The sequence below is a fragment of the Rhododendron vialii genome, chromosome 9a (assembly GCF_030253575.1).
Source record: "Rhododendron vialii isolate Sample 1 chromosome 9a, ASM3025357v1".
In the NCBI taxonomy this organism is placed as follows: domain Eukaryota; kingdom Viridiplantae; phylum Streptophyta; class Magnoliopsida; order Ericales; family Ericaceae; genus Rhododendron; species Rhododendron vialii.
Genome location: NC_080565.1, coordinates 12912356 through 12935837, shown reverse-complemented (window position 1 = coordinate 12935837; position 23482 = coordinate 12912356). Strand labels below are relative to the sequence as shown.

Here is a 23482-nt window from a genome sequence, read left to right as displayed (position 1 = left end):
TCCCCCCGACACACACACACAACCCCGTCTCCTGCTCCCCCCTCCACCCATTTACTTTTTTTTTTTTTTCCCTCCCTTCTTCTCCTGCTCCCCTCTCCCCCCGGCCCCACATCTAATCTCCCCTATTACCCATTCACCACCACCACCACCACCACCCCAACCCCCCACCCCCCCCCCCCCCCCCCCCCCCCCCTCTCCTGCTCCCCCCTCCACCCATTTACTTTTTTTTTTCCCTCCCTTCTTCTCCTGCTCCCCCCTCCCCCCGGCCCCACATCTAATCTCCCCTATTACCCATTCACCACCACCACCCCGCCCCCCCCCCCCCCCCCCCCTTCTTCTCCTCCTGCTCCCCTCTCCACCCATTTACGTTTTTTTTTTCCCCTCCCTTCTTCTCCTGCTTCCCCTCCGCCCACTTACTTTTCTTTTCTTTTCTTTTTTTTTCTTTTTCCCTCTTTATTTTCTTTTGTTTCTTTTCGACTGGATTTTTTTTTCCGTTTTTTTCTTCTCTTTATTTCCTTCCACTTTGAATCTTTTTTTTTATTTTTTTATTTTTCAATTATTTTCTTTATTTGTTTTTTTTCCCATTTACCTCCCTTCTTATTTTTTTTTGGTTAACTCAAATTCTATTTTCAATTAAAATTGACTTTATACTTAATAAATTTATATTATTTTAATTAGTTAATTAATTAGTCTTAACACTAATAATAAAAATAACTTGTAATGAACAATAATAAATTGAAATAAAATTTCATTTTATTATAATTGAGTACGTATTGTCAAAACATTAAAATACATAAAAACACAAATTCTAATCAATATCTCCTCCAAATGCTGCTCTCGGCGTGCTTATACCCATTACTTCGTACCATAATTGCAAACGTGTTCCATAACTGGCAGCCCATTCTTTAGCTTCGTCCGATGCATGCTCCTCCCACCATATTGGGATGGATGGTACAGGGTAATGAGGTTGTAAGAAAACTTGCACGAAGTGATCGTTGTTAACACGGGCAATAGCAATTTCCCGACGGTATTCGACTGGAACTGGAGGGGACCTCAATGGCAAATGAGTAAAACAACCGTAAACATCCTCATCAAATGTATGCAGTACAAGATTGTACCTTGTTGCGATGACAACTCCCAAAGTCATAACCTCCATCCAATAATCCTTTGGTGCCGTAGGCTCGAACCAATTCAGTAAAATTAGTAGATGGTTTGCACAATCATTTACTGGATAAATCTCAGTGTATAGATAATAATTTTGTCGAATCTCTTCAATAAGCTCCTCTCGTACTCGACTCCAATCATTTTCACTATACCCGATTAGTGCAGCTATCGCCCTGAATCCACAACGACCATCACCAAGCACGTCAACAATGTGGGAAATATAACGCTGATAAGCCTGAGGTAATCGCTGAATGTAGCTATCAGCGATGGGTGGAACTATAAATTGAGTGTTGCGAACCCCTGAACCCCTCCCACGTCTCCCTCTCCCTCTCCCTCGCGATATCGCAATCCTTGATCCTGAAGTGGATGCTTCTGAGAAAGAAGGTATGCGACGTGTACTTTGCTCATCTCTACCTACAGGTCGACCTCTATGTTTTGTGTTGTACGATGGAGGTCGAACTATACTACGAGATGGACCTGCCATATCGATAATCTTGTCTATGATATACTCTCGCGTAGGTGGATCCATCCCATCTAATATCTCAACAACCTGAGATGTTCTGTTAGGTCGTGTTCCCTCCTCATTAAACTCGGTTGCATGCATAGACAACTTAGTCCAATAAGCGTGGATACTCCATAGCAGAATTGGAGTGGAAATGGAACGATAATATGCAAGATCGTGCATTCATGGCAATCCGTCGGTGATTTTGATCGTACAGTTGCAATAGCCAACAATGTAGGGGGATACTTCTAAAACGGTTTCTAGCTGATCATGTATGAACTCCATTGCCTCTAATGAAATGCGACACCTTACCTAATCAAAAATGTCGTCACGTAATTGTTTGTGGCGTGGAATGTTCAATGATTTCTCGAACGACTTCTTAATTTCCCTGAACTGAATTTTCAACTTCTTATCTATTTTATCAAAAGATGTTTGTAACGATGACATAGTATCTCCCAAATATAGCTTTAGCCTCGCATGTGCAGATTTTGCCCTGTAATAGAATAATGCATTGTGTTTAAATATGAAAGTATCAAAAAGTATTCCTTAGTGTAGTAGAGAAATGCACAAAATTTTAATAGTAAAGTGAAAAAGCGATTATACGTTTGACTTGAATTGCTTCTAAGGTGCATACATGTATCTGTCCATGCTGAAAAAAACCGCTCTTTGTACGACCTTAACCATGTTTGCCATAGGTAAGTTATGACATACGGGAACTGGCGAAAATCGTCGCACATGGCTTGCCACTTCTATTCGAAAGACGAAGGTGTAGATGAATTGATAAGCGAGTGCCATGATGTGATGAAGCGTTTCCATTCCGGACCAAGCACACGGCTGCAGTTCTTCATGACGCACTGATTTATGTGCCAAATACACAGGATGTGACGTGCAATGGGAAACATGCTTCAATGGCGTTCATAAGCGCTAAATCCCGATCTGAAACAAACACTAATGGCATCGATGCCCCCTTTTGAAGCATCCAATTTTTTAAGTTATCCAATGCCCATGTCAGTGTCTCTTCTCTCTCATTACTAAGATAAGCGAACATAAGCGAGTAAGTTCGCCATGTGGATGTAATACCCACAACCTCCAATAGTGGTTTTCGATACTCATTCGTCTTGTACGTGGCGTCAATGATCAGTACGGACGGAAAGTTGACAAATAGCTCTAGACTCATAGGATGAACCCAAATAATATCTGTGATTTCGTTGGTATCTGGATTTGTAATAAATTGATGGAGGTAATCTTGCTCAAGTAATTGACGTATGACAAACTGAGTAGGAGTTAGACCGTCCAGTTTGGCTGTTTTGTTTGCAAAAATGGTGTTATAAACGCTCTTGATTCCCGTAGTGTTTGACGGGTCTTTTTGCTTCAAAATACTAAGAATCTCACGAGGCGCGGTGCTATTGGCCATGTCGACCACAAATTGTTTCTCTATTGGTTTTAGCCTTGACGGGTACTTGTGGCCCTCAATATATTTTGCTATTTCATGGTTATGGACACCACTAATAACCTCTAAACCCCACCTGTTACCGTATGGATGTTGTGGTATACCTCGCAGTTGAAATGGGCAATTGCATTTTCTAGTCCTAGTGTTTCTTTGTAAGGATTGTCCTTCAATCAGATACCGTGGCGGTTCGTACTTTCCTCCTCTTTCACAACCAAGAATGTACTTCGGCAGTTTGCCGCCTTTTAACTTAGCAGAATTTAAAATAACCACCACTATACCATATTTTAGACCAACGCTCCGTGCCCAAGCTAACATATCTTCTCTACTTTCAAAAATCTATATAAAAAATAACGAATATGTATAAATACAACATTAACCAGTCTTAACATAAATAACGAATATGCAAAACAATAATAGTAAAAACAAACCTAGTTGGTGGTAAATTCTGGTGTATAATCGCGACTATTATGGGAGACGCTCTCCTCACTACGAACATCATTCTCAAATGACCAACTATCTGAAATTGAAACGTTGTAGTCATCTATTGTTCCGTCCCGAATTTTTCGCTGCGGTGTTCCTAAAAAATTTGACAGATACACAGTCTGTGAGGAAAGTCTAAGTAACCATGCTAAATTTTCACCGAAAATCATTATTCTAAATTTTGTGGATTATGTTTGACATAGAAATAACCAGGAAAGTCCCAGGTCGGATGATCGGACAAGTCTAGTTAGAATCACCATTCCTTCCTTAGTCAGCACGAAGCTAGACTTGTTGACAAACTTTCGAGGTTGTTAGCCTCGAGTTACTCTACAGTTGTAAAAACGATCGTAAAGCATAATGTCACATGGACGGACACCTTTGGAGTGGAAACCACTTATGCTTTAGACCAGTAATTTTAATATAACAAGTTTGCTAGCTATTTTTAGTACTTTAACTTAACATGCATTTTTAAACACAAAAAGAAAATATAACTAAAATTTTCACTACAAAAGGTGACTAGAAATATTTTACCGTTTATGGTAAACTTACGGTAGCTTCGAAAGAGAAAAGAAAAGACTTTCTTTTTCTCTCGAAACTAAATCTTGACTAAATTTTTTGGATCGAGAGGCTGGTCGGGTGGTGGTTTGGTGGAGGCCTTGGGTTGAGTTTCTTGAAAAACTCAAGAAGAAACTCAAGAATACCAAGAACAAAGTAAGAACAAACACAAGGTTTCTAGAAAGAAAAGTTGGAGAGATTAAAGGAGTGAGTTAAATGGCTTGACAAAGGGTCCTATTTATAGGAAAACGAGGACCTCTCTCCCCCCCTCCCCATATGGCCGGCCCCCTCTCCCCTTCTCTTTCCTTTGTATGAGTTTCTAGGCTTTGTAAAGTACTTGAGAGAAAAAAAAAATGTTTCAATTTATTATGACCATTTAGAATAAAATGATCAAAAAATACGAGCTTCGCCCCTAGTTCAACTGAATTGAAAATTGAAGCACTTAATTCTTGAATTATATATTTTAATATAGAAATGTTTTTATTTATAGAAGTTAAATCAATAAAATAAAATAATTAAATAAAGAAAGAAAGAAAGAAATTAAAACGTGGGGTAATTTATTGAGTTGGAGAAGGGGGGGCCCGGGGTGTAGTCCGGATTTTTAGGAGGCGGGTTGGGGAAAGGGGTATTAAGGGAAAGAAGGTGTGGGGCCCGGGGGGGTGGGGGAGGGATTAGCAATTTGCATAAGAAGAGAGGAATTATTCACAAGCTACATAATATTTTATTATTTTATTTGTATTCTCCTCACGTTTCCTTCTTTCATTATTTTATTATTGGAACCCTGTAGAGCAAAAATTTAATTACGAGAGCTCTAGAGACAAAAATTAATTATGACTCTTTAGGATAAAATGATCAAAAAAATAAGATCTTTACTCTGGTTCAAACAGATTGAAAATTAGAGCACTTAATTTTTTATTCTTATTTTTTATATAAACAATAATTCCTCTGTAGCTGAGGAATTCCGTCGCCGCCGGCGAACACGATCCGTCCTGGGAATTCTGTGTGTTTGTTTGGGTGAGTTTGAATATTTTAATTGAAAAGAGAGCGAGAGTAAAGAGTCTGATGCAGTAGATATTTTAAAAGTAGGTAGCTAAAGTAATAAAGTGACTTTTTAAGATGTAAATTAATCCAAAATTTAGAGAGTTTGGTGCGGATGCTCTAAGAGCAGCTCCAACCAAAGCCGGCCTTCAATTCTTTTTTTTTGAACGGCGAACCAAAGCAATTACTGTATCAATTTTAAAGGAGACACTAGCTCCAAGCGAGCTGCCATTTGGAAGGCCAATTGTCACGTGGATTAGGCATGGTTTTTTATTTTTTATAATGGAGGAACAATCCTACAATCAGGTCACTAAATGAACTTGATTGGGCAATCCAAACCTCTGAGGGAGCTAGCGCTGCCACACCAGTCACGGCCCCCCACTTACTGTGTGATTATGTATCATTGTGTATTGTTTTCCCTCTATTTTCATTCTAGTATGCATTATTAATTTGTCCATTCTACTGTATACATATTTCTATTCTATTTTGACTGTTATTTAACGTATGATGCAATCAAATTTTATTTTTTCATCAACACAAAGGAGTGTTTTGTTAGCATAAACTCATATTTAAATTTCACTCAATGAAAATACTTGCAAAGTAAAGTAAATTAAATTTCCTTTAAAACTTAATACAATTGTGATTAAATTTTATTTTTTCATCAACACAAAGGAGTGTTTTGTTAGCATAAACTTAATATATTTCTCCGTGGTATTGGCCCTATTGGGTTCGGGGAGGAAACACTAATTTATTTTAATCTCGCACAAAGGTGATTGCTGAGATCAAAGAAGTTTTTGAAAGCATTTCTCAGATTAATATTCTGATTGTGACAACTAGGATAGATAAGGTTGAAAAAATGTTGGGTTATCACTTATAAATCTTTTGACATGACCCTTAAATCCAATATTCACAAAATATCAATCTGTGAGGCCAGGGTTTACTACTTCAAGGATTTGGTCAACCAGCAGGCCACACGTGTAACTCATGTATAATCAATTAATCATAGGATCTCATTCCATTTCCATGGGATAATAATAAATTCCTGTAGGAACGTCAGATGCACTTTGTTTGGTTATCCTCTTAAAAATAGGGAAATGATATTAATATTCTAAAAATTGATACAAGCACTTTAAAATTAGTATAACACCAAATTCATTTTTTTTTGTTTTTTGGAGTGTCTGCATCAATTTTTAGAGTACCAATATCATTTCCTTAAAAATAATCTCTTCAAATTTTTTAACTGTTTCGTCATCTGTATTTTTTCGCCTTTAGTGATTTTTTGTCAAATTTTTACTTATTTTTTACTTTTTGAATGTACATAATGTAACTCTATTCAAAAAGTAAAAGAGTTTGTTAAAATGTTAATTTTTTTTTACTAAAAACGAAAAAATATGCAAAACATATAGAACTTTTTTATCTCAAAAATAAATCTCAAAACTACAAACTAAACACAGTGAAGCTCTCTCTCGATCTCTCTCTGAGACTCTTCTCTCGTCTCATGACAATCCAACACCTGTCATAATACTACTAGCTAGCTAGTAATATTCCTGTCAAATTGGATGTTGTATCCGGCCATCTCCAAAACCCAGTTCAGAGTAAAACATTCCAAAATTTCAATGGATTAGCCGCCTCATAGTTAATGGTTTTTGACTTTCGCCACGTTTCCCCTATAGTAGTTTTTTTTACCGACAACTTCTACTGGCTTTCAGGTGTTTTGTTTCCGCTGAACTTTTTGATAGGCTCTAGCAATACCATCTTTTAGTTAGACTAGCGGAAACAACTTCAACTTACTTACAGAACTTCCTCCGTTCCAAAATCTGTGGACTTTTTTGATATTTGTGTTATTTTTTAAACTCTTATATCTTCTTATAAGAATTTTCAAAAATATGCAATATGAATCTTGTTTGATAATTCTCGATTAGATCTACAATACAAAATTTTCAAAATTATGAACAATATCCTAATTAGAAAGATATAAAAATTTAAAGAATGACACAAATATCGAAAAAGACCAAAGATTTTAGGACGGAGGGAGTACTTGATAAGTGGTAAAAGTTGGTCTACTCCTTTTAGTTTAGTAGAAACTAACTTCCCCTTAAGATTTGTTCTCCCTTAAATTTTAGGTTCAAAACTCCTACGTGTTATTAATTTCCGCCCGATCAACCTAGAGAGTGCATACACAACGGACACAACTAATTAAATAAGAGGGTAGAATCATCCATATGCGTTCCGTTGATTATGTCTCCTTGTATTATTTATCACACCTATTTATGCCCAGTTTGTCATCAGAACCGTCTCCTAGACCTTTAGGGCCTCAAGCGAGTTAGGAACATGTACGTAAATAGATAAGAATAAAACAGCCAATAAAAAGTTGTTAGTGATCTACATGCATGAAAAATGTGTATAAAATTATTTCAAAAATTTACAGATACGTATATATGAGTGGTTTCAAAAATATACAGTGGCATGGGATCTTTGTCTATCTCCACCAAAACTAGTAATATCCATATATATTTATGTACATAAGTTTAATTTAACAGATAACCTTACCCGAATTTTAATGTAAACATTTTGAATCAAGTTAGAAATGAAAGTATGAAACTCTTATCAATAAGGGAGGTGAAATATTAGCAAGATGCCAATAAGAATTAAAAAGAGACCTTCTCGAACATGAAGGAGGAGGAGACCTGCTCGAACATAAAAGGGGAGGGGACCTTCTTGACCATGAAAATGGAGGAGACTTTCTCAGTAGGGCTACTAAACGAACCAAACAACTCGATCCAACAGACGGGCTTGGTTAGAGAGTGCATGCATGCTTGGCACCAGGGCCGGCAAGGGGATAAGCCTCGCAAGTCAGCAGGCTTGGGCAACCCCCGGAATGGGTCAACCAAAAGACAAAACAAATCAAAAAATTTTAAAAAATGATAATCCAACAAAGGAAAAAAATTAAGAGTGTGTATACTTTCCATCCAAAAAAAATTAAAAAGTTTCTTGGACATTTGAAAACAATATTGCCAAGATAAGTAGCAAAATCGATTGATTGACAACCTTAATTTTATAAGGTCATATTGGAAATGTGGTGGTTTTCAAATGGTATGAGTTGTTTATCAAATTTGTTGACTATACCAGTTACAGTTATTTCGGCCGGCAGAGAGAAGGTTTTCAAAGTTGGATTTCATGAAAATTTATCATAGGATTACCATGTCATGGGAGAGATTAATGTGTAGATTGACTATGAGCTCAATTGAAAATGATTATTTGGATAAGTTAAAATACGATGATTAATTAAAGAATTTGCTTAAAAAATGCAAAGAAAAATTGTTTTCTTTGAATCGGATCATGCATGATAATCATAAATCATTATAATCAGGATTGCATTTTGATTTAAATTTTGTGACGTAATTCAAGTTAAAAGCATAATATGTAACCTTGTTTTTTTTTTGTATGTTTTTTTTTTATGACTTAATAGTAAGTGGACAAATAAATTTAAGGTCGGACACGGGCAATTTATATGTCGGGGGCAGCGCTGCTTGGCACGTAGCATTGTGTATTTGATCCTATTGGTCCAAGTCCTTTTCACTTCTCATAGAATAAAGTGAAAAATATGATGATTGAGAGGGGAAGACGAAAACTTTATTTTCTGACGTTCCGTTTTGTGCGGGAGTCATAGTGTACGAACATTTTTTCTTAAACTTTTTGTCATTTGTAAACTTCACGATCGAGATTAACTTAAGCTTGAAAAGTCACGAATGGCTTGCACATTTCGCGAGTCAAGTCAAAATTATCATGATCACAGAAGTCAAATTTGAGACAAGAAACAACTGGTCCCAAAAATTTCTCATTAATGAGCCCAGCCTCACCATATGTAAAAAGAGTGTGAGCCATAGCTGGCCCGACGACACTCCATGCATGTGTAGACATCCAATACTCTCTCTCTATCTCTATCTTTTTCTGGTGTTCTCGGAGACTCGGACAAAGGGTAAATTTTTTCGGAAAAGTGCTACAATACATATCTTTTATTTGGATGTGTATCATATATATCCTGATTGAAACACATCAAAATGTTATAATTCCTAAAATGTTATGAATCTATTGTTAAAAAGTTACAAATCATATTGATGAAAAGTTACGAATTTTTAGTATAAAACTTACTATACGAAATAAAATGTTATAAATAACCAGTCTTATAAGTAATTTTTTATAAGGTGACACAATATGAATCGTACAATAGCTGTATATGGTACACACCGTAAAGAGGTGTGTATCGAAGACTTTCACACTCACTTTTCGTGTAGTTTGTCTTTAGAGGAACCTGACTTGACCATTGCCAGAGTGTCACAAAAGGTGTGTATTTTGCAGAGACTAGAGAGAGAAGGTTGACTAGAGTTAAGGATAATCGCATTTTCAACAGGGTATCCTAGTGAAGATTAAAAAAAAAAAAAAAAAACCAGTCTCCACAATCAGTATATATATTCAAAAGGGTTCCTAGAGTATCTCATGTATTTGACTTTTAACATTTAGTTTTGAGTACTTGAACACTCAATTGATAAAACTATCTCTGTTTATGAATTTCAGATTACAAGTCTGGTATAAGAGATTTAAATATGCATTTATCTTTAAACCGAATTGTGACCTAATGTGAAAGTCCAAAACCCAAGTAAGTTTATGCATCCATTTCATACTATCCATTTGGCATTTACCGCTTCACCACTTGCTGTGAGTTTTTACTTCTCTTTGATGTTTTCTAACGCATTTAGGAATATTATTCATAATCAAATAAGACCCATTTCTTTTCGTGTGTGTATTGTAAATTTATCTGTGATTGTGTAACGGTGTGGCAGTAAATTTTTTGTTTAAAAAAAAGGCCGGCTGCGTATATCATCAAATAACCTTATCAGAAAACTGTTTTATTATTATGAAAACAAATCGATAGGTTCTTCTATATACCATGTATTAAAGTAAAGTGTGGATTAGCGAGGAGGAATGTAGATGCGACATGTGTCCCTTGAATTTTCACCAATTTTGATTTTATAAATTCTAAGAAAATATTGTAATGGTTCCAGTTTCCTCAAGGGGTGATTTTGATAGCAACTCCCAATTATAATATCACGTAAAAAAAGAATCTATATTTGTCAATAACCCTACATACACTACATAGTTACACTACACGTTACACTACATTTTATGTGGAGCTCATTTCAGATTTCAAAAAAATTTAGAAAAATATTCATAAATTCTAAAATATTATTTTATAGGGCTTTGTAAAAAATTAGCTTCAACGGATATTGGTAAGTATTATTTCTAGATTCGTAGTGCCAAAATTACGCAATTAAGCAATTTCACCCCTATGAATCCAAAAGTAGTATTTACCGACATTCATTGAAGCTAATTTTTTATAGGACCCCATAAAACAATATTTTAAAATTTATCGGTATTTTTTAAGATTTTTTTGGGACTAAAAATAAGTCCCACATAAGATGTAGTGTAACTATGTAGTGTAAAAAGGTAGTGTACCTATCTTTAGTGAATATATATACCAACACAAGAAGGAAAATAATGCAACGTCCATATATACCAAAACAAAAATGGAAAAATAATTTTTTTAAGGAATGATTTTTTTGACTTCTTCTGTAAGTTTCGCATAAAAGAAAGGACCTGTATAATTGTTCGAAGGAGCTATATATTCTCAGCTTGCACATATTTTGGGTGCATTCAGTTGTTCTGAAGGATTTTCGTATATTATACAAGGCTTCTCCATTCAATGTTTAGATTTTTATTCAATAATTTTGTGCATTTTTTGTGGATGCCGTATGATTTGTTTGAATGAATTTTCTTTTTTCGTGGAAAAAAATGTAGGAGGAGCGATACACATTCATGTTTACTCAATTACGAAAAAGGCATTTTACCCAAAAACAAATGGGCGAATTTTGACGTTTTAACGTAATCTAATCTAAAATATTTCAAGGTTTGAAGGTATTAAATTTAATTTTGTTTTGTGTGTTGCGATTATGCACGGATTTGCTGATAGTAAATGTATTAAATACCACTGAGGTGATAGCCCAGTTGGCAGAGTTTACTATCCTCCTCGATGGAGACGTGGGTTCGAGTCCCAACAGGTGGCTTGGCCTCACGTCTGCGGATGGGTCTTCGGACCATTGAGAAGGGGAGCTTATGTCAACTATGCATACACCAGGTGGTGCCATAGTGAAGGCCCGTCCTTTTAGGCAATAGCTATGGCTCGAACGAGACATTCCATCGGCAGACAGGGAGCCCTTATGGTCACGCCCAATACGAGTTTCTACACTGGTTGTCCCCTCCCGCCCTTTTGCTTAATTATCAAAACAAAATGTATTAAATGAAACTGAAATCATATGGTTTATTAAATTTTGTGTGGTGTCTTTTTCTCTCTCTTGGTAGTTATCCGAATTTTGTGTATCGTGTACGTGTCAGGGAGAGAGAGGATCGTGGATAGGGACCTTAGGTGGTGGCTGGCCGACTCTTCCACAAACAAATTAAAGCTCAAACGTGTGCCAATTCAATTGCTTAGCTGGCCCATTTTGGGTGGGGTTTGCTTCGTTATGCCCCACTTTTAACTGTTTCTTTCTATTTTGCCTACGTATATTGTATTTGGCAGTTGGAGGAAACCCGAAGAGAAGAAAAACAAAGGGAAAAAAAATGAGGAATGAAAAGGAAAAGAAGAATCCAAGATCATAAGTCTTTTTCATTGGTTTGGTTGGTAACCATCCCAACCCAAAAAGTCTAGACTGATTAATCGATAGTATACGATATTGATTCCAAATTAATTAATCAATAGTATACGATATTGATTCAAACTCCAAACGATACACGAAAAGTCTAGATTGACCGGCCCTAGCTAGCGTTTCTTTGTGATTAATTGTGAACATGTTCGTTTACTTAGTTTAATTTTTTTTTTCAATCGATAGAAGAGATCATTTTACATGAGATATAAAGTACAGAGTACAAACCCGAAACACTACATCAATTGTGAGAAGTCCACGAGATAACCAAGTTCAACCACTCAACCAATACAAAAAATAAGCCCATTATAGGGTAGAAACAAATAAAGAAAAGAAAAGCCTTCTAAAGAAAGAACACACGTTGATGGGGAGACTCGAACTCATGACTTTCTAATGATATAGTTCAAGAGTCCTGACCAATTGAGCTAGACCCCAATTGGTTTTTTTTTACTTAATTTAATTTAATAACGTCAAATGATGAGTTTTTATCTTCAAATTGATAAAATGCACTATATTATACATTTGTAGTCAGTTACTTCCTAAAAATTGATAGATCAATTGATTATGTCATGCATAGATGCATTGTGCAACTAACTAAACCATAATCCACTGACTTTCAATTGATTATTATTTAGGAATTTGTTAATAAAACCCAATTAGGTTAATATTGTTAAGGATCTTGTTATGAATTTCTCCATATTCAAATTTCAAAGGATGATCACCTCATCATGACCCGCAATGGAGTTGAGTGGTTGAGTTTGATCATCCAACATTAGCTAATTAAACTTGGATTTGGACGTACATTGCCATTAAGTTTTGTGCTTTTTGTTTCAGAAAAATGATAATGTCAATTGTGTTTCTATTATTGTCAAAATCTTACTGCATTGGTAGATCTCGTTGTGAAATACGTGATATTGGATAAATTATAAATTCTAACAATGACGAGAATAGTTTTGGCATTACATACCCTTCTCTTCATGAATTCATAAGTAATTATTTTAACAGAAAGTCTACACACACATACAATCTGTGCACAGATTGTGTGCAGATTTCGTTGTGGGGCCCACCACAGGTCTCACACAAATCATCCGAGCAGTTCATTAAATGTAAAACATTTTTTCAAGGGTCTCTGTAAAAAAATATCCGATACCTATAGATGCTCAATCCAATCATATAACTTTTCATTATCCGAAAATCTGAATGAAAAGTTAGATGGTTGGATGAAGCACCTATAGCTATTGGATTGAGCTTATTTTTTACGAGGACCCTTGAAAAAATGTTTTAGATTTAATGAACGGCTCGGATGATTTGTGTGGAACTCTTGGTGGGCCCCACAATAAAATCTATGCACAATCTGTGTGGGTAGCACAGTTCTTATTTTAATGTGTGTTTTGTTAATGCCCCGAAATTATTTGCTTCTTTGATAACAATGACTCTTGCAACTGTACTTGGGCCTGTCCGGGGGTAAGCTCTGCAAGCTCGCGAGCTTGGGCAACCATTATATATATATACACAGTCGGGTTCCGGTGAGGGATCCCGCATTTTTTTAAAATGCGGGACTCCCCTTCCCGATTGAATTTCGATGATCCGAGCCGCTCAAAGTGATCAGAACGTGATTTTAAGGATCCTCGCGAGAAATCAGCAAAAAAAATGACCGGGAATGGCTTCATCCAAGCAGTTTTCGTTGAACGGTTCAAAAAAAACTGCTCGGATGAAGCCCTTCCCGGTCATTTTTTTCGCTGATTTCTCGCGAGGACCTTTAAAATCACGTTCTGCACACATTGAATGGTTCGGATTTTCAAAATTTGATCGGGAAATGAAAGTCCCGCATTTTAACAAAGTGAGGGATCCCTCACTTGATAATTTGTGTGTGTATATAAATATAATTATTATTTTGGGGCTTTAAAAATGTATGAAAAACCATAGAAAATATTTAAATTGGTACGGAGGTAGTACCAATTTCAAGGGGTCGTCCCCTTAGAACAAAAACACGTGTAAAAATTAGGGCCCTAATTATTAGTACCCAATATGTGAGTCCAATATTTTTTGTTGCCTAACAAAAGTAAAGGCCCAATCAAAAATACAACCAACCCATTTTAAACATAAGGGCCATCGGCCCAATTTCTTACAAAACAAAAGGAAAAAAAGTAGGAAGAATCAAGGGAAAATGACGGCCAATGACGTGTTTTAGTAATTAATACCCGTCAAGAACATGCTGAGAGAATTTGTTAATGCTGAAAATGTCATTGACGGATATTAATTATCAAAACACGTCCTGGGCCGTCATTTCCCAAGAATCAATCATTGATGCCTATTTTCTTGAAAAAGTAGGAATACATGCATTTTTTTTTTGTTGTTGAGAAGTTCATTTATTTATTATGTATACATGACCAAGGGCAATGATTTTGGCACTACACTTTTTTATAACCACACTCCATTTTATTTTTGTCTTTTAGTGTTTTTGCCATGTGTGTTTTGAAAATTAAAAAACAAATATTGAAGTGTGATTATAAAAAAAAAATCAATTACTCCCTCCATCCCTAACTAAACGTCCAGACTGCAAACCTAGGTCTCTAAAATGATGCATCTGTTTGGCTAAAAAATTCAAAAAAAATTCACAAATTAATAGATATTAATTAGTTGTTTCAAAATGAGGATTAGTGATAAGAGCTCACGTCGCGATAGGTGGCGAGATTTAATTGAGTGCAATCTAAGTCTTACAGTAAAATTATGCATCAATCAATTAATTAATAATACTAATCTTAAACTCTTAAAATTATGCATCCGAAAATCCTAATCTTAGGGGGTGTTTGGATGGGCCATTTTTATATTTTCCAATTTTAATTTTTGGGTTTTGGGTGTTTGGCAAGAAAAGGAAAAATGGGTTTTGGGTTTTGGCGTTTCTAAAATAAAACCGACAATGAGGTGGATAGGAGCTTTTTGAATTGTCATTTTCCCATTTTGGAATCCTGGCATGCCAAAAAGACCACCCTACCCTCTCCCTTTTGGAATAATCTCCACGTTGCCCTCATAAATATGAACGTTATCTGTCAACTCATATTTTCCTTCACCTCACACCAGTTCTTCACATCGAAGACCAGAGGAGAACAAAGAGAGAGAAGACGAATCCGCAGACGACTGGACCTTCGACCAAACTGGGGAAATCGTTCACCTTCACGTTCTTGCCTCTTGTTCAGGTATATTTTAACCTCCCCCATCAGTAATCTTTCTTGAGAAGTCTATTTCCAAATTTAGATCTGGAATTTGTTTTATCGAAATTAGATCTGGGATTTGCATGTATAGAATTAAGTACCCCAAGTCTTGGCCACCTCTTCTTCTTCTCCTCCACCTTTGTCTCAAAATCGAAACCCCCAAAAAAAATGGTCCAGAAAATGGGTCTCCTTCAAGAATCGGAAAATCTCTCCTCAATCCCTACCTAACCGTAAGTAATGTGTTGGGTATTCGTGCATGATTAAGTTTTTTTACCGGTAAAACCCTTTATTCTGCGATTGAATCTGAGTTTTATGTTGTTGTTTAATGTTTGATCTTTCTTGATTGAGATCTGGTTTTTTTTCCTGTTGTATATTTTTTTCTCAGGATTTTTCAAATCCGACAAATTTAAGTAATGAAATACTATAAATTTAAATGGGCATGTGCTTTACATGATAGATTACTTAGCCTTTGAGTTTGCTATGACAGTTGTAAATATCACAAGAAATCGTTCACTATTAAAATACTGAATCATTAGAGAAGAGACGAAGGTTACAGAATAAAAATATTTGAAGTTGCTTAGAAAGATTCTAGGTTCAAGAAGTTAAAGTGGCTTTACGAATACAAAACTAGAGCAGAGTTTAGGAAAACCAAACGACTTTTTTTTCCCTGCTTTTTTTTTCAAAGAGTTGAAAACCAAACTGGTGTTCACCTACTGATGCTCAAGGATAATGTCAACAATGACAATTTTTTTCACGCTGTTTGTTAAAGGATAATGTCATCAAGTAGTAGTTATTACAAAGGCAAGAATGAGGTCAAGAAAGGGGTTAACAACACCCAAAAACTCGTGTATATACCAATGGAATGCCGTTGTGGGATGAGGGCTGAAATTAAGATTGTCGAAGTAAACCCAGATACGAGGGGAGAATTGTATTACTCATGTTATAAGCCAGTTAGAGAGATGTGTGGGTTCTTTAAGGGGTGTCTACCTGTGGGGTGGCCGACCATTGGAAACATCGGGGGGTGGGTGTCTAACGAACCTACCCGTGCAAGTGCCACCACTAACAGTGATGATGTTGTAGCACATGAGAGAGAGGTTATGATGCTTCGCCAACAATTGGACCATTGCCACTTGCTGACAAAGGGGTTGATCACGTGCCTCCTCCTCGCAATTGTGGTCATCATCTTCAAATGACGTAGTTCTTTGTCGAACTATTTGAATGACTTTTACAAGTCTATTATAGTTATGGCACTGTAATTCAACTTCCTCATTTTTGATCACGTTATTGAATGTTGTATTAGGGGATTTCTAATGTAATTAATGAAATTATGTTTTTTTTCTTGTTACTATAATGCTATGGCACTGGATTCCTATACTTGAATGTATCTTGTTATTTACTGATATGGAACATATGTTTATCTGCGGCATGTGTTTATGTACTAGAGAAGATATGTTTTCGAATCAAACTGGTGCATCAAAGGGCAAAATCCCCTCAGGTGTAGGTAGTAAAGCAATTTGGGACAAAGATGTTAGGGAGTGCTTCATCCTCGTATGTGTGGAAGAGTTGGGTGGTGCTAACTACAAATCAGGAACCCAACTTACAAAGGTTGGGTGGACCAACGTTGTCACTTAATTTAATGAGCGAATGGGTAAGGATTGGAAAAAGGAACAACTAAAGAATTAGTGGGGTGTATTGAAAAAAGAGTGGCAGCTATGGCAAAACTTGGTTTTAGGTGAAATTGGATTAGGTAGGGATCCTGACACTGGTGCAATAACAGCATCAGATGAGTGGTGGGAGTTAAAGCTAATGGTACTACAACATCCTTCATAACTTTTCAATTCTCTACGGTTTATAATTTTTTGTGAATATTTACAACTTACAAAAATAAAGTTCATGTTTTAGACTATAAGTCTGTTATATATTTTGCAACGACATCCTTATTGCCATAAGTTTAGGGTGAAGCCCTTGGTATTGGAGGAAGAAATGCGTATTCTTTTTGGAAGTAACACGGCTACTGGGGAGGGATCATATGCACCAAATTCAGGAGTTATGCTAAGAACCCAAGAGCGACCACCAGTGGTTGATGTGGACAACATTGATGATTTGTTGGATGATGATGCAACTCAAGAGTTGGTGCACCTTACAAAAGTGCAGAAATAGGTGGCTGTTGATGGCTCTGCTACAAAGAAAGGGAAAGGGAAAAAGGGTACGATGACGTCAAGGCTTGAAGCATGTATGCAACAAATATGTGATTCAACCGATAGTGCTAGTTCTCCATCTGTCCAGCGTGCTGCTGCTGAGATTCCTACCATGAAAGAATGCGCAAACAAGTTGTCAGAGCTTCGTGAGTTCAACGAGGATGCTGAGTTATGAGCACAAGGCTTTAACCTTTTCAAAAATAGTAAAATCCGAGCAATGTTCATGTCGTGCCTTGACGATCTTAGGATGTAACACTTCATCACCCAAGAATTAAACAGGGCTCGAACAACTGAGCTTGCCAAAACTTGGTTTGCACCTACCCCGTGATGGTTTAACAAGTATGGTCCAACCACTTGGATAGTTTATTTGCATGTAGCAAAACTTGGTGTTAGGTGTTATGTTATTTGAGTGTGCAATTTGGTTTGGATGGTGTTTAACAAGGATTTTTATGTTTTTTTGAAGTACGTTGTTGCAACTTTGCATTTATGGTTTCTGCTGAATATTTCTGATGAGTTATGGATTGTTCATGGTTTGAATGGTGTTTAACTATGTTGTTCTGTTGTGTATCCTACGGCTGCACACTTGTGTTTTCTTCAGATGATGCTACTGTTCTGTTGTGTGCATTGTCCAGATGTTATGTTCTTCCATGAGTTTGACTAATGATTGTTCTTGCAAGTCCAAATTGTACACTTGTGTTTCACAGCTGTTTATTGCTACTGTTTAGGTGTTTTCTGCTGCTGTTATGTAGTCAATGGTGCTTGGTGTTTCTAAATTGTGGGGTCAAAATCAAAAGAAGTTCAAAAATTGAAGCATATAGAGAGACCATGTTGGATGATTGTATCTGTTGGCATGCTGCTGTAGATTATCTTGCTTTGCCCTTTTTTTATGTGGGTGAATTTTTTGTTGATTTTGTGTTTTTAACTTTATTAAAGTTCCATAATTCTGCTCTTTTTTTTTTAATCTACTGTTATGTAGTCTGCTAGGATTGCATGGGAAAAGTATTGATGTGTTGTAATGGTATATGCTACTACTTGTTTCTGCTATGGTTGTTGTTCTGTTTAGAGATGGCAGCATTAGATTCCTGTTATGCTTTAGGAAATGTATCAAACACTTTTTCAGGGTGCCGTGATATTGCTATCTCAATTGTTCTGAGATGAAAGTAGGATTGGGAATCTAAATGTACTATTGGTATTGCTATCTCACTTTTTCGGGGTACCGTGGTATCCTTCATTTTCCTACTACCCACGGGTGCTATATCTGTCATGACCACACATTCATTTGGTTGCTATTTTGATGGCTGGTCATCTGGGAATTGTTCAGATTCTGGTTTTGAATAGGAAAGCAATAGAGATTCCATGAGCTTTGTGCCTGTGATCCCTTTGGTACTGGCCATTTGTATTATTTTTCTTGTTTTGCTTATTTGGTTTTTATATACACCACTTGTGAGTTGCTGTCATCTTCTATACTGCAACTCATTTTTGTTATGTTCCTACAACAGGCTATTGTATTTTCAGAAATTGTTCACGGGGACCTATTCCTTTTTTGGATTGTATTACCCCAGCCACATATTCACCACTTGTGGCTTGCTGTGGCAAAACTTTAGATGTATTAATTTTTTCCCTTTCACTATCCCATATGACTTTACCTTCTTTTTTTATGCCTATATATATATGCGGTGTCGACTTAGCCAAAAAGAAATACCATACCTTTGCACCATTCCATCCTTTATTTATCACCACAATATCATCCTCTATTTTTTCCATTTTACTCAAATGGACGGAGACAGAGAATACAACTACGATGTATACGATGAAGATATGTATGATGATGAAGACCCGTACTATGTGGATGAATACAATTGTGATCCATACTCTACTGGAGAAGAATCGAGTGTTCCCATCCCCAAACCTCGATCAAGGCATCAACGGAGACTAGATGCTGCAAGGTAGCAGAGGCGAGTTGATACTGCACAAGGCATTATAAACATCCACAATGATGCGTACATGGGCAAGGAACCTTGTCGTACATCTGCATTGACTGGTGCGGCGTGGGTCGCTAAGTTGAACGTGGGTCACCCTAAGCGTATGTATCAATCATTTCGTATGAGCAAAACCAATTTTTTCGCACTTTGTGAGTTGCTGGAGAGTAGGTATGGGTTGGAAGAGGGGGAAAGAGTTTCGGTGCAAGAGCAGGTGGCTATCGTTTTATGGATTGTGGGCCAACGAGCGAATAATAGAAATATCCAAGAACGTTTCCAACATTTGGAGGAAACGATATCTAGGTGTTTCCATAATGTACTACATCCCCTTAATGCCATGGCTATCGAGTGGATTAAACCTTGGCCATGGCCTCGCGAAGAAGTGCATTCAAAATACTAGGGAACAACAGATACTATCCACATTTTGCGGTAATTTTATGTCTAAATTTTCCCCATATCCACTTTTTGTAATGTCATATGCCTAATTACCTTCCTAATATTTCGCATTAATACATGAACGTATATTGTAGAATTGCATTGGAGTAATTGATGGAAGTCACATCAAGGGCCATCCTAAACCGGAGCAGCTATTGCGATGGATTGGTCGGAAGGGATATCCAACACAAAACATAATGGCAGCATGCGATTTTGATATGTGTTTCACTTTTACATTAACGAGATGGCACGGAAGTGCGCACGACACGAGGATATTCAATGATTGCTTAAGGAACCCAGATTTCAATTTTCCGGCCCCACAAGGAAGTTAGTCCACCAACTATTGCATCCCGTTTAAGTTTTTTATATTTATTTCCTTACTTAGTTCTCATAAAATCGACAATGAGTGCATATGAGTTTTATTTGGTAGACTCCAGGTATCCAATACTCAAGGTTTTCTAGCACCATACAAAGGTTGTATATATCATACTCCCGAATGGCGTAATGGAGCCATACCAAGGAATGCATATGAAAATTTTAACAAAATATACTCATCCCTTAGGTGCACCATCGAAAGGACCTTTAGAGTATGGAAAGCGCGTTGGCCCTTGGTATGCGACATTCCCGTTGGGTATACCATGGAAACGCAGAGAAATCTTGTAACTACAACAATAGCCATCCACAATTTCATAAAAAGGAATAACATGACCGATATTCCTTTTGGCTTCTATGATCGGCGATCTAATTTCTTGCCTTCAGATGCTGGTGTGGAAACTATAGCACCTAATGGTCGACATGGAAACGTGTTCGTTGGCGATGATCAGGACATGGAAAATGTAAGGGCTTCAATTCGGGATTGGATTGTTGTTCACCGTATTCGTTAGATGAGTTTTTTGGTGTTGTAGTATGTTTGTTCAATTTCTATAATTTTTTAATCCGAATTTCCGTAATATTTGGTGTTGTAATGTATTTTGTAGTATGTTTGTTCAATTGATGTCATTTCGTTTAATTCAAATTTAAGTAATATTTTGTGTTGTAATGTTGTAATGTCTAGATTAATAAATTCCTATAAAGGAATGACTTCGGTGTTCTCGGTCATTTTGGGGACACCATAACTTTTAGCATAACAAAACCATTATGAGTATGACCAAAACCCATTACAAGCATAACAGAACCATAGCAAGGCATAACCAAAACCATAGCAAGGCATAACTTATTTGTTATGCCTTGGTTGAGTTTAGTTACGCCTTGGTTGATTTTTTGGATATTCCTTAGTTATGCCTTATTTGGGTTCTGTTATGCTTGTAATTGATTTTAGTTATGCTCCTAATGGTAAAATTATGCCAAAAATTACGGTGCCCCCAAAATGACCGGGGACACCATAGCATCATCCTTTCTATAATATTATATTGTTGGGAATGACTTCGGTGTCCCCGGTCATTTTGGGGACACCGTAACTTTTGGCATAACAAAACCATTATGAGTATAACCAAAACCTATTATGAGCATAACCAAAACTATTATGAGCATAACAGAATCATAGCAAAGCATAACTTGTTTGTTATGCCTTGATTGGGTTTGGTTATGCCTTGGTTGGTTTTTTGAATATTTCTTAGTTATGCCTTGTTTGGGTTCGGTTATGCTTGTAATGGGTTTTAGTTATGCTCGTAATGGTGAAGTTATGCCAAAAATTACAGTGTTTCCAAAATAACCGGGGACACTATAGCATCATACTGTTTGGTTTTGCCATTACTTTGGTTTAAACAAACGGATGATGCTATGGTGTCTCCGGTCATTTTGGGAACACCGTAATTTTTGGCATAACTTTACCATTATGAGCATAACCAAAATCAATTACAAGCATAACAGAACCCAAACAAGGCATAACCAAGGAATATCCAAAAAACCAATCAAGGCGTAACTAAACCCAACCAATGCATAACAAATAAGTTATGCCTTGTTATGGTTTTGGTTATGCCTTGCTATGGTTCTATTATGCTTGTAATGAGTTTTGATTACACTCATAATGATTTTGTTATGCCAAAAGTTACGGTGTCCCCAAAATGACCGGGGACACCGAAGTCATTCCCTAAACGGAATTATTAATTTAATTTATAATTCACAAACATTTTTGATGGAAAAATAACAACAAACAATAATAGAAATAATAAAAATATATTTAAAATAAAGGGGGGACACTTTTAGTTCATGCACCAGTCCAATTTCGAAACTACATTTAAAAAAAATTATTTAAAAATTATTTGTATACATTGTACACCATAATTAATAACTGGGGGCAAAATAATAAAAAACTAGTCCATAATTCATTTTCATTCCATATATTCCAAACACTACTCCTACTGCAAAATACATTCTGCACATATCATTCAAACACTCTATCAAAATCAAAATACATTCTCACCACAATCCAAAAATCCAAAAAGTTGAAAATGAAAATCCAAAAAGTAGGCTTCTAAACACCCCCTTAATCTTAATTTCATTCCATTTTGAAATTCTAAAATTTGTAATCTAAACTTTGAAATCTGTAATATATATTTTTACACTTTTGAAGTTTGATTGATGCATAATTTGAAATTTAGGCCAATAATTTATGCATATTTCCATTTCCTTTGCCTAATTCTCGTTTTTACTCCTAAAATTATGCATCTGAAACCCCTAATCTTAATCTCATTCCGGATGTGAGGAAGATGAATTAGTGGGGTGGGTCCTTGTTTTTGAGCTTTGAAGGGAAAATGAGCTAAAGATAGAGATTTTTCACATGTACTTTTCATTCTCGCCCATCAGTGTTTATTATTTTTTGTCTATCTGTATGCAAGTAAAGTGGGCTTGTTAATGTATGAGGTAGAGTTGAGGATGGTTTTGATTGGGGATAGGTGATGAGCTCCATGTTTTGAGGGTAGGGGTGTTGGAATTTGGATTTGAAATCTCCAAGGAATTATTTGGTGTTGTGTTGAAATGATTGTGAGGCAGTGAGGAGATTGAGTCTAAGGCTCAGTTTGGATGACAGAAATCTTGAGGAGGAATGAAAATGTCATGCCATCGATTTTTAACTTCAATAAATAAATTTTTTCAGAAATAAAGTCTTCACTTTACATAGGTAATACCCAAAAGAGAGTCTAAAATTCGAATAAATTCTTCTTACAAATCCGACTTTAAAGTTTAAGAAATTGCAACAATGGCACTCCGACCCACAGTTACTCAAATACAAAGTACGATAAATTTTGAATTTACAAACGTTTCTATTGAAGGAGATTAAGAAATTTAAGTTACAAATACATCTCTATCAAAAGAAAGTCATTACAAGTTGGCTAAGTTATTATCCAAGTTAGCTTCCAAGATACGACCCTTCAAATCCAGCACACATCACATGCAAGCTATTTCCCAATGTTTAAACCTAAAAATGATAAAGGGTTGAGCTACACTAGTCCAGTAGGAAAATCTTCTACCAATATATATGCAAATGTGTTGACAAGAACATGATGACAAATGCAATGGAAAGAAAACATGGGGATGTAGCTCAAAGGAATGGATAAACAATCAACTCACGAGTATACCAACATTCATTTCTTTCAAACAAAAGCCTGACGTTTTCTCAATTAGCCATATAGTTCACGATACACAATCAACTCTAATATTTACGACACGACACTCTATCACAAATCTCTACCGACTGTATTTCCACCCCTTGTG

The 23482-nt window shown here is 36.3% G+C and overlaps 3 protein-coding genes across 3 annotated transcripts; 1 reads left to right on the top strand and 2 right to left on the bottom strand.

The window, feature by feature from the left end:
• Positions 1–808: 808 nt before the first annotated feature.
• Positions 809–1849, bottom strand: LOC131299627 (uncharacterized). Its single transcript, XM_058325211.1, has one exon. The coding sequence runs from the start codon at positions 1847–1849 to the stop codon at positions 809–811; it is 1041 nt and encodes a 346-aa protein (XP_058181194.1).
• A 676-nt stretch (positions 1850–2525) lies between these two features.
• LOC131299626 (protein FAR1-RELATED SEQUENCE 5-like) lies at positions 2526–11345 on the bottom strand. The gene is made up of 3 exons (XM_058325210.1): positions 11234–11345; positions 3593–3693; positions 2526–3452 (listed from the first exon to the last, which is right to left on the bottom strand). Exons 1-3 carry the CDS (start codon positions 11343–11345, stop codon positions 2526–2528), a joined length of 1140 nt encoding a protein of 379 aa, XP_058181193.1.
• A 3504-nt stretch (positions 11346–14849) lies between these two features.
• LOC131300567 (uncharacterized) lies at positions 14850–16433 on the top strand. The gene is made up of 2 exons (XM_058326468.1): positions 14850–15144; positions 15929–16433. The coding sequence occupies exons 1-2, from the start codon at positions 14984–14986 to the stop codon at positions 16350–16352; spliced, it is 585 nt and encodes a 194-aa protein (XP_058182451.1). The 5' UTR covers positions 14850–14983; the 3' UTR covers positions 16353–16433.
• Positions 16434–23482: the final 7049 nt, after the last annotated feature.

Coding starts and splice junctions, on each gene's coding strand:
- LOC131300567 (XM_058326468.1), top strand. CDS start 14,984: ATGAACGTTATCTGTCAACTCATATTTTCCTTCACCTCACACCAGTTC. Junction 15,145..15,928: donor CGTTCTTGCCTCTTGTTCAG/GTATATTTTAAC, acceptor TGTTTGTTAAAG/GATAATGTCATCAAGTAGTA.
- LOC131299627 (XM_058325211.1), bottom strand. CDS start 1,849: ATGCACGATCTTGCATATTATCGTTCCATTTCCACTCCAATTCTGCTA.
- LOC131299626 (XM_058325210.1), bottom strand. CDS start 11,345: ATGGTCCGAAGACCCATCCGCAGACGTGAGGCCAAGCCACCTGTTGGG. Junction 3,694..11,233: donor ACTGGGCTATCACCTCAGTG/GTATTTAATACA, acceptor CAAATTTTTTAG/GAACACCGCAGCGAAAAATT. Junction 3,453..3,592: donor ATGTTCGTAGTGAGGAGAGC/GTCTCCCATAAT, acceptor TTTTTTATATAG/ATTTTTGAAAGTAGAGAAGA.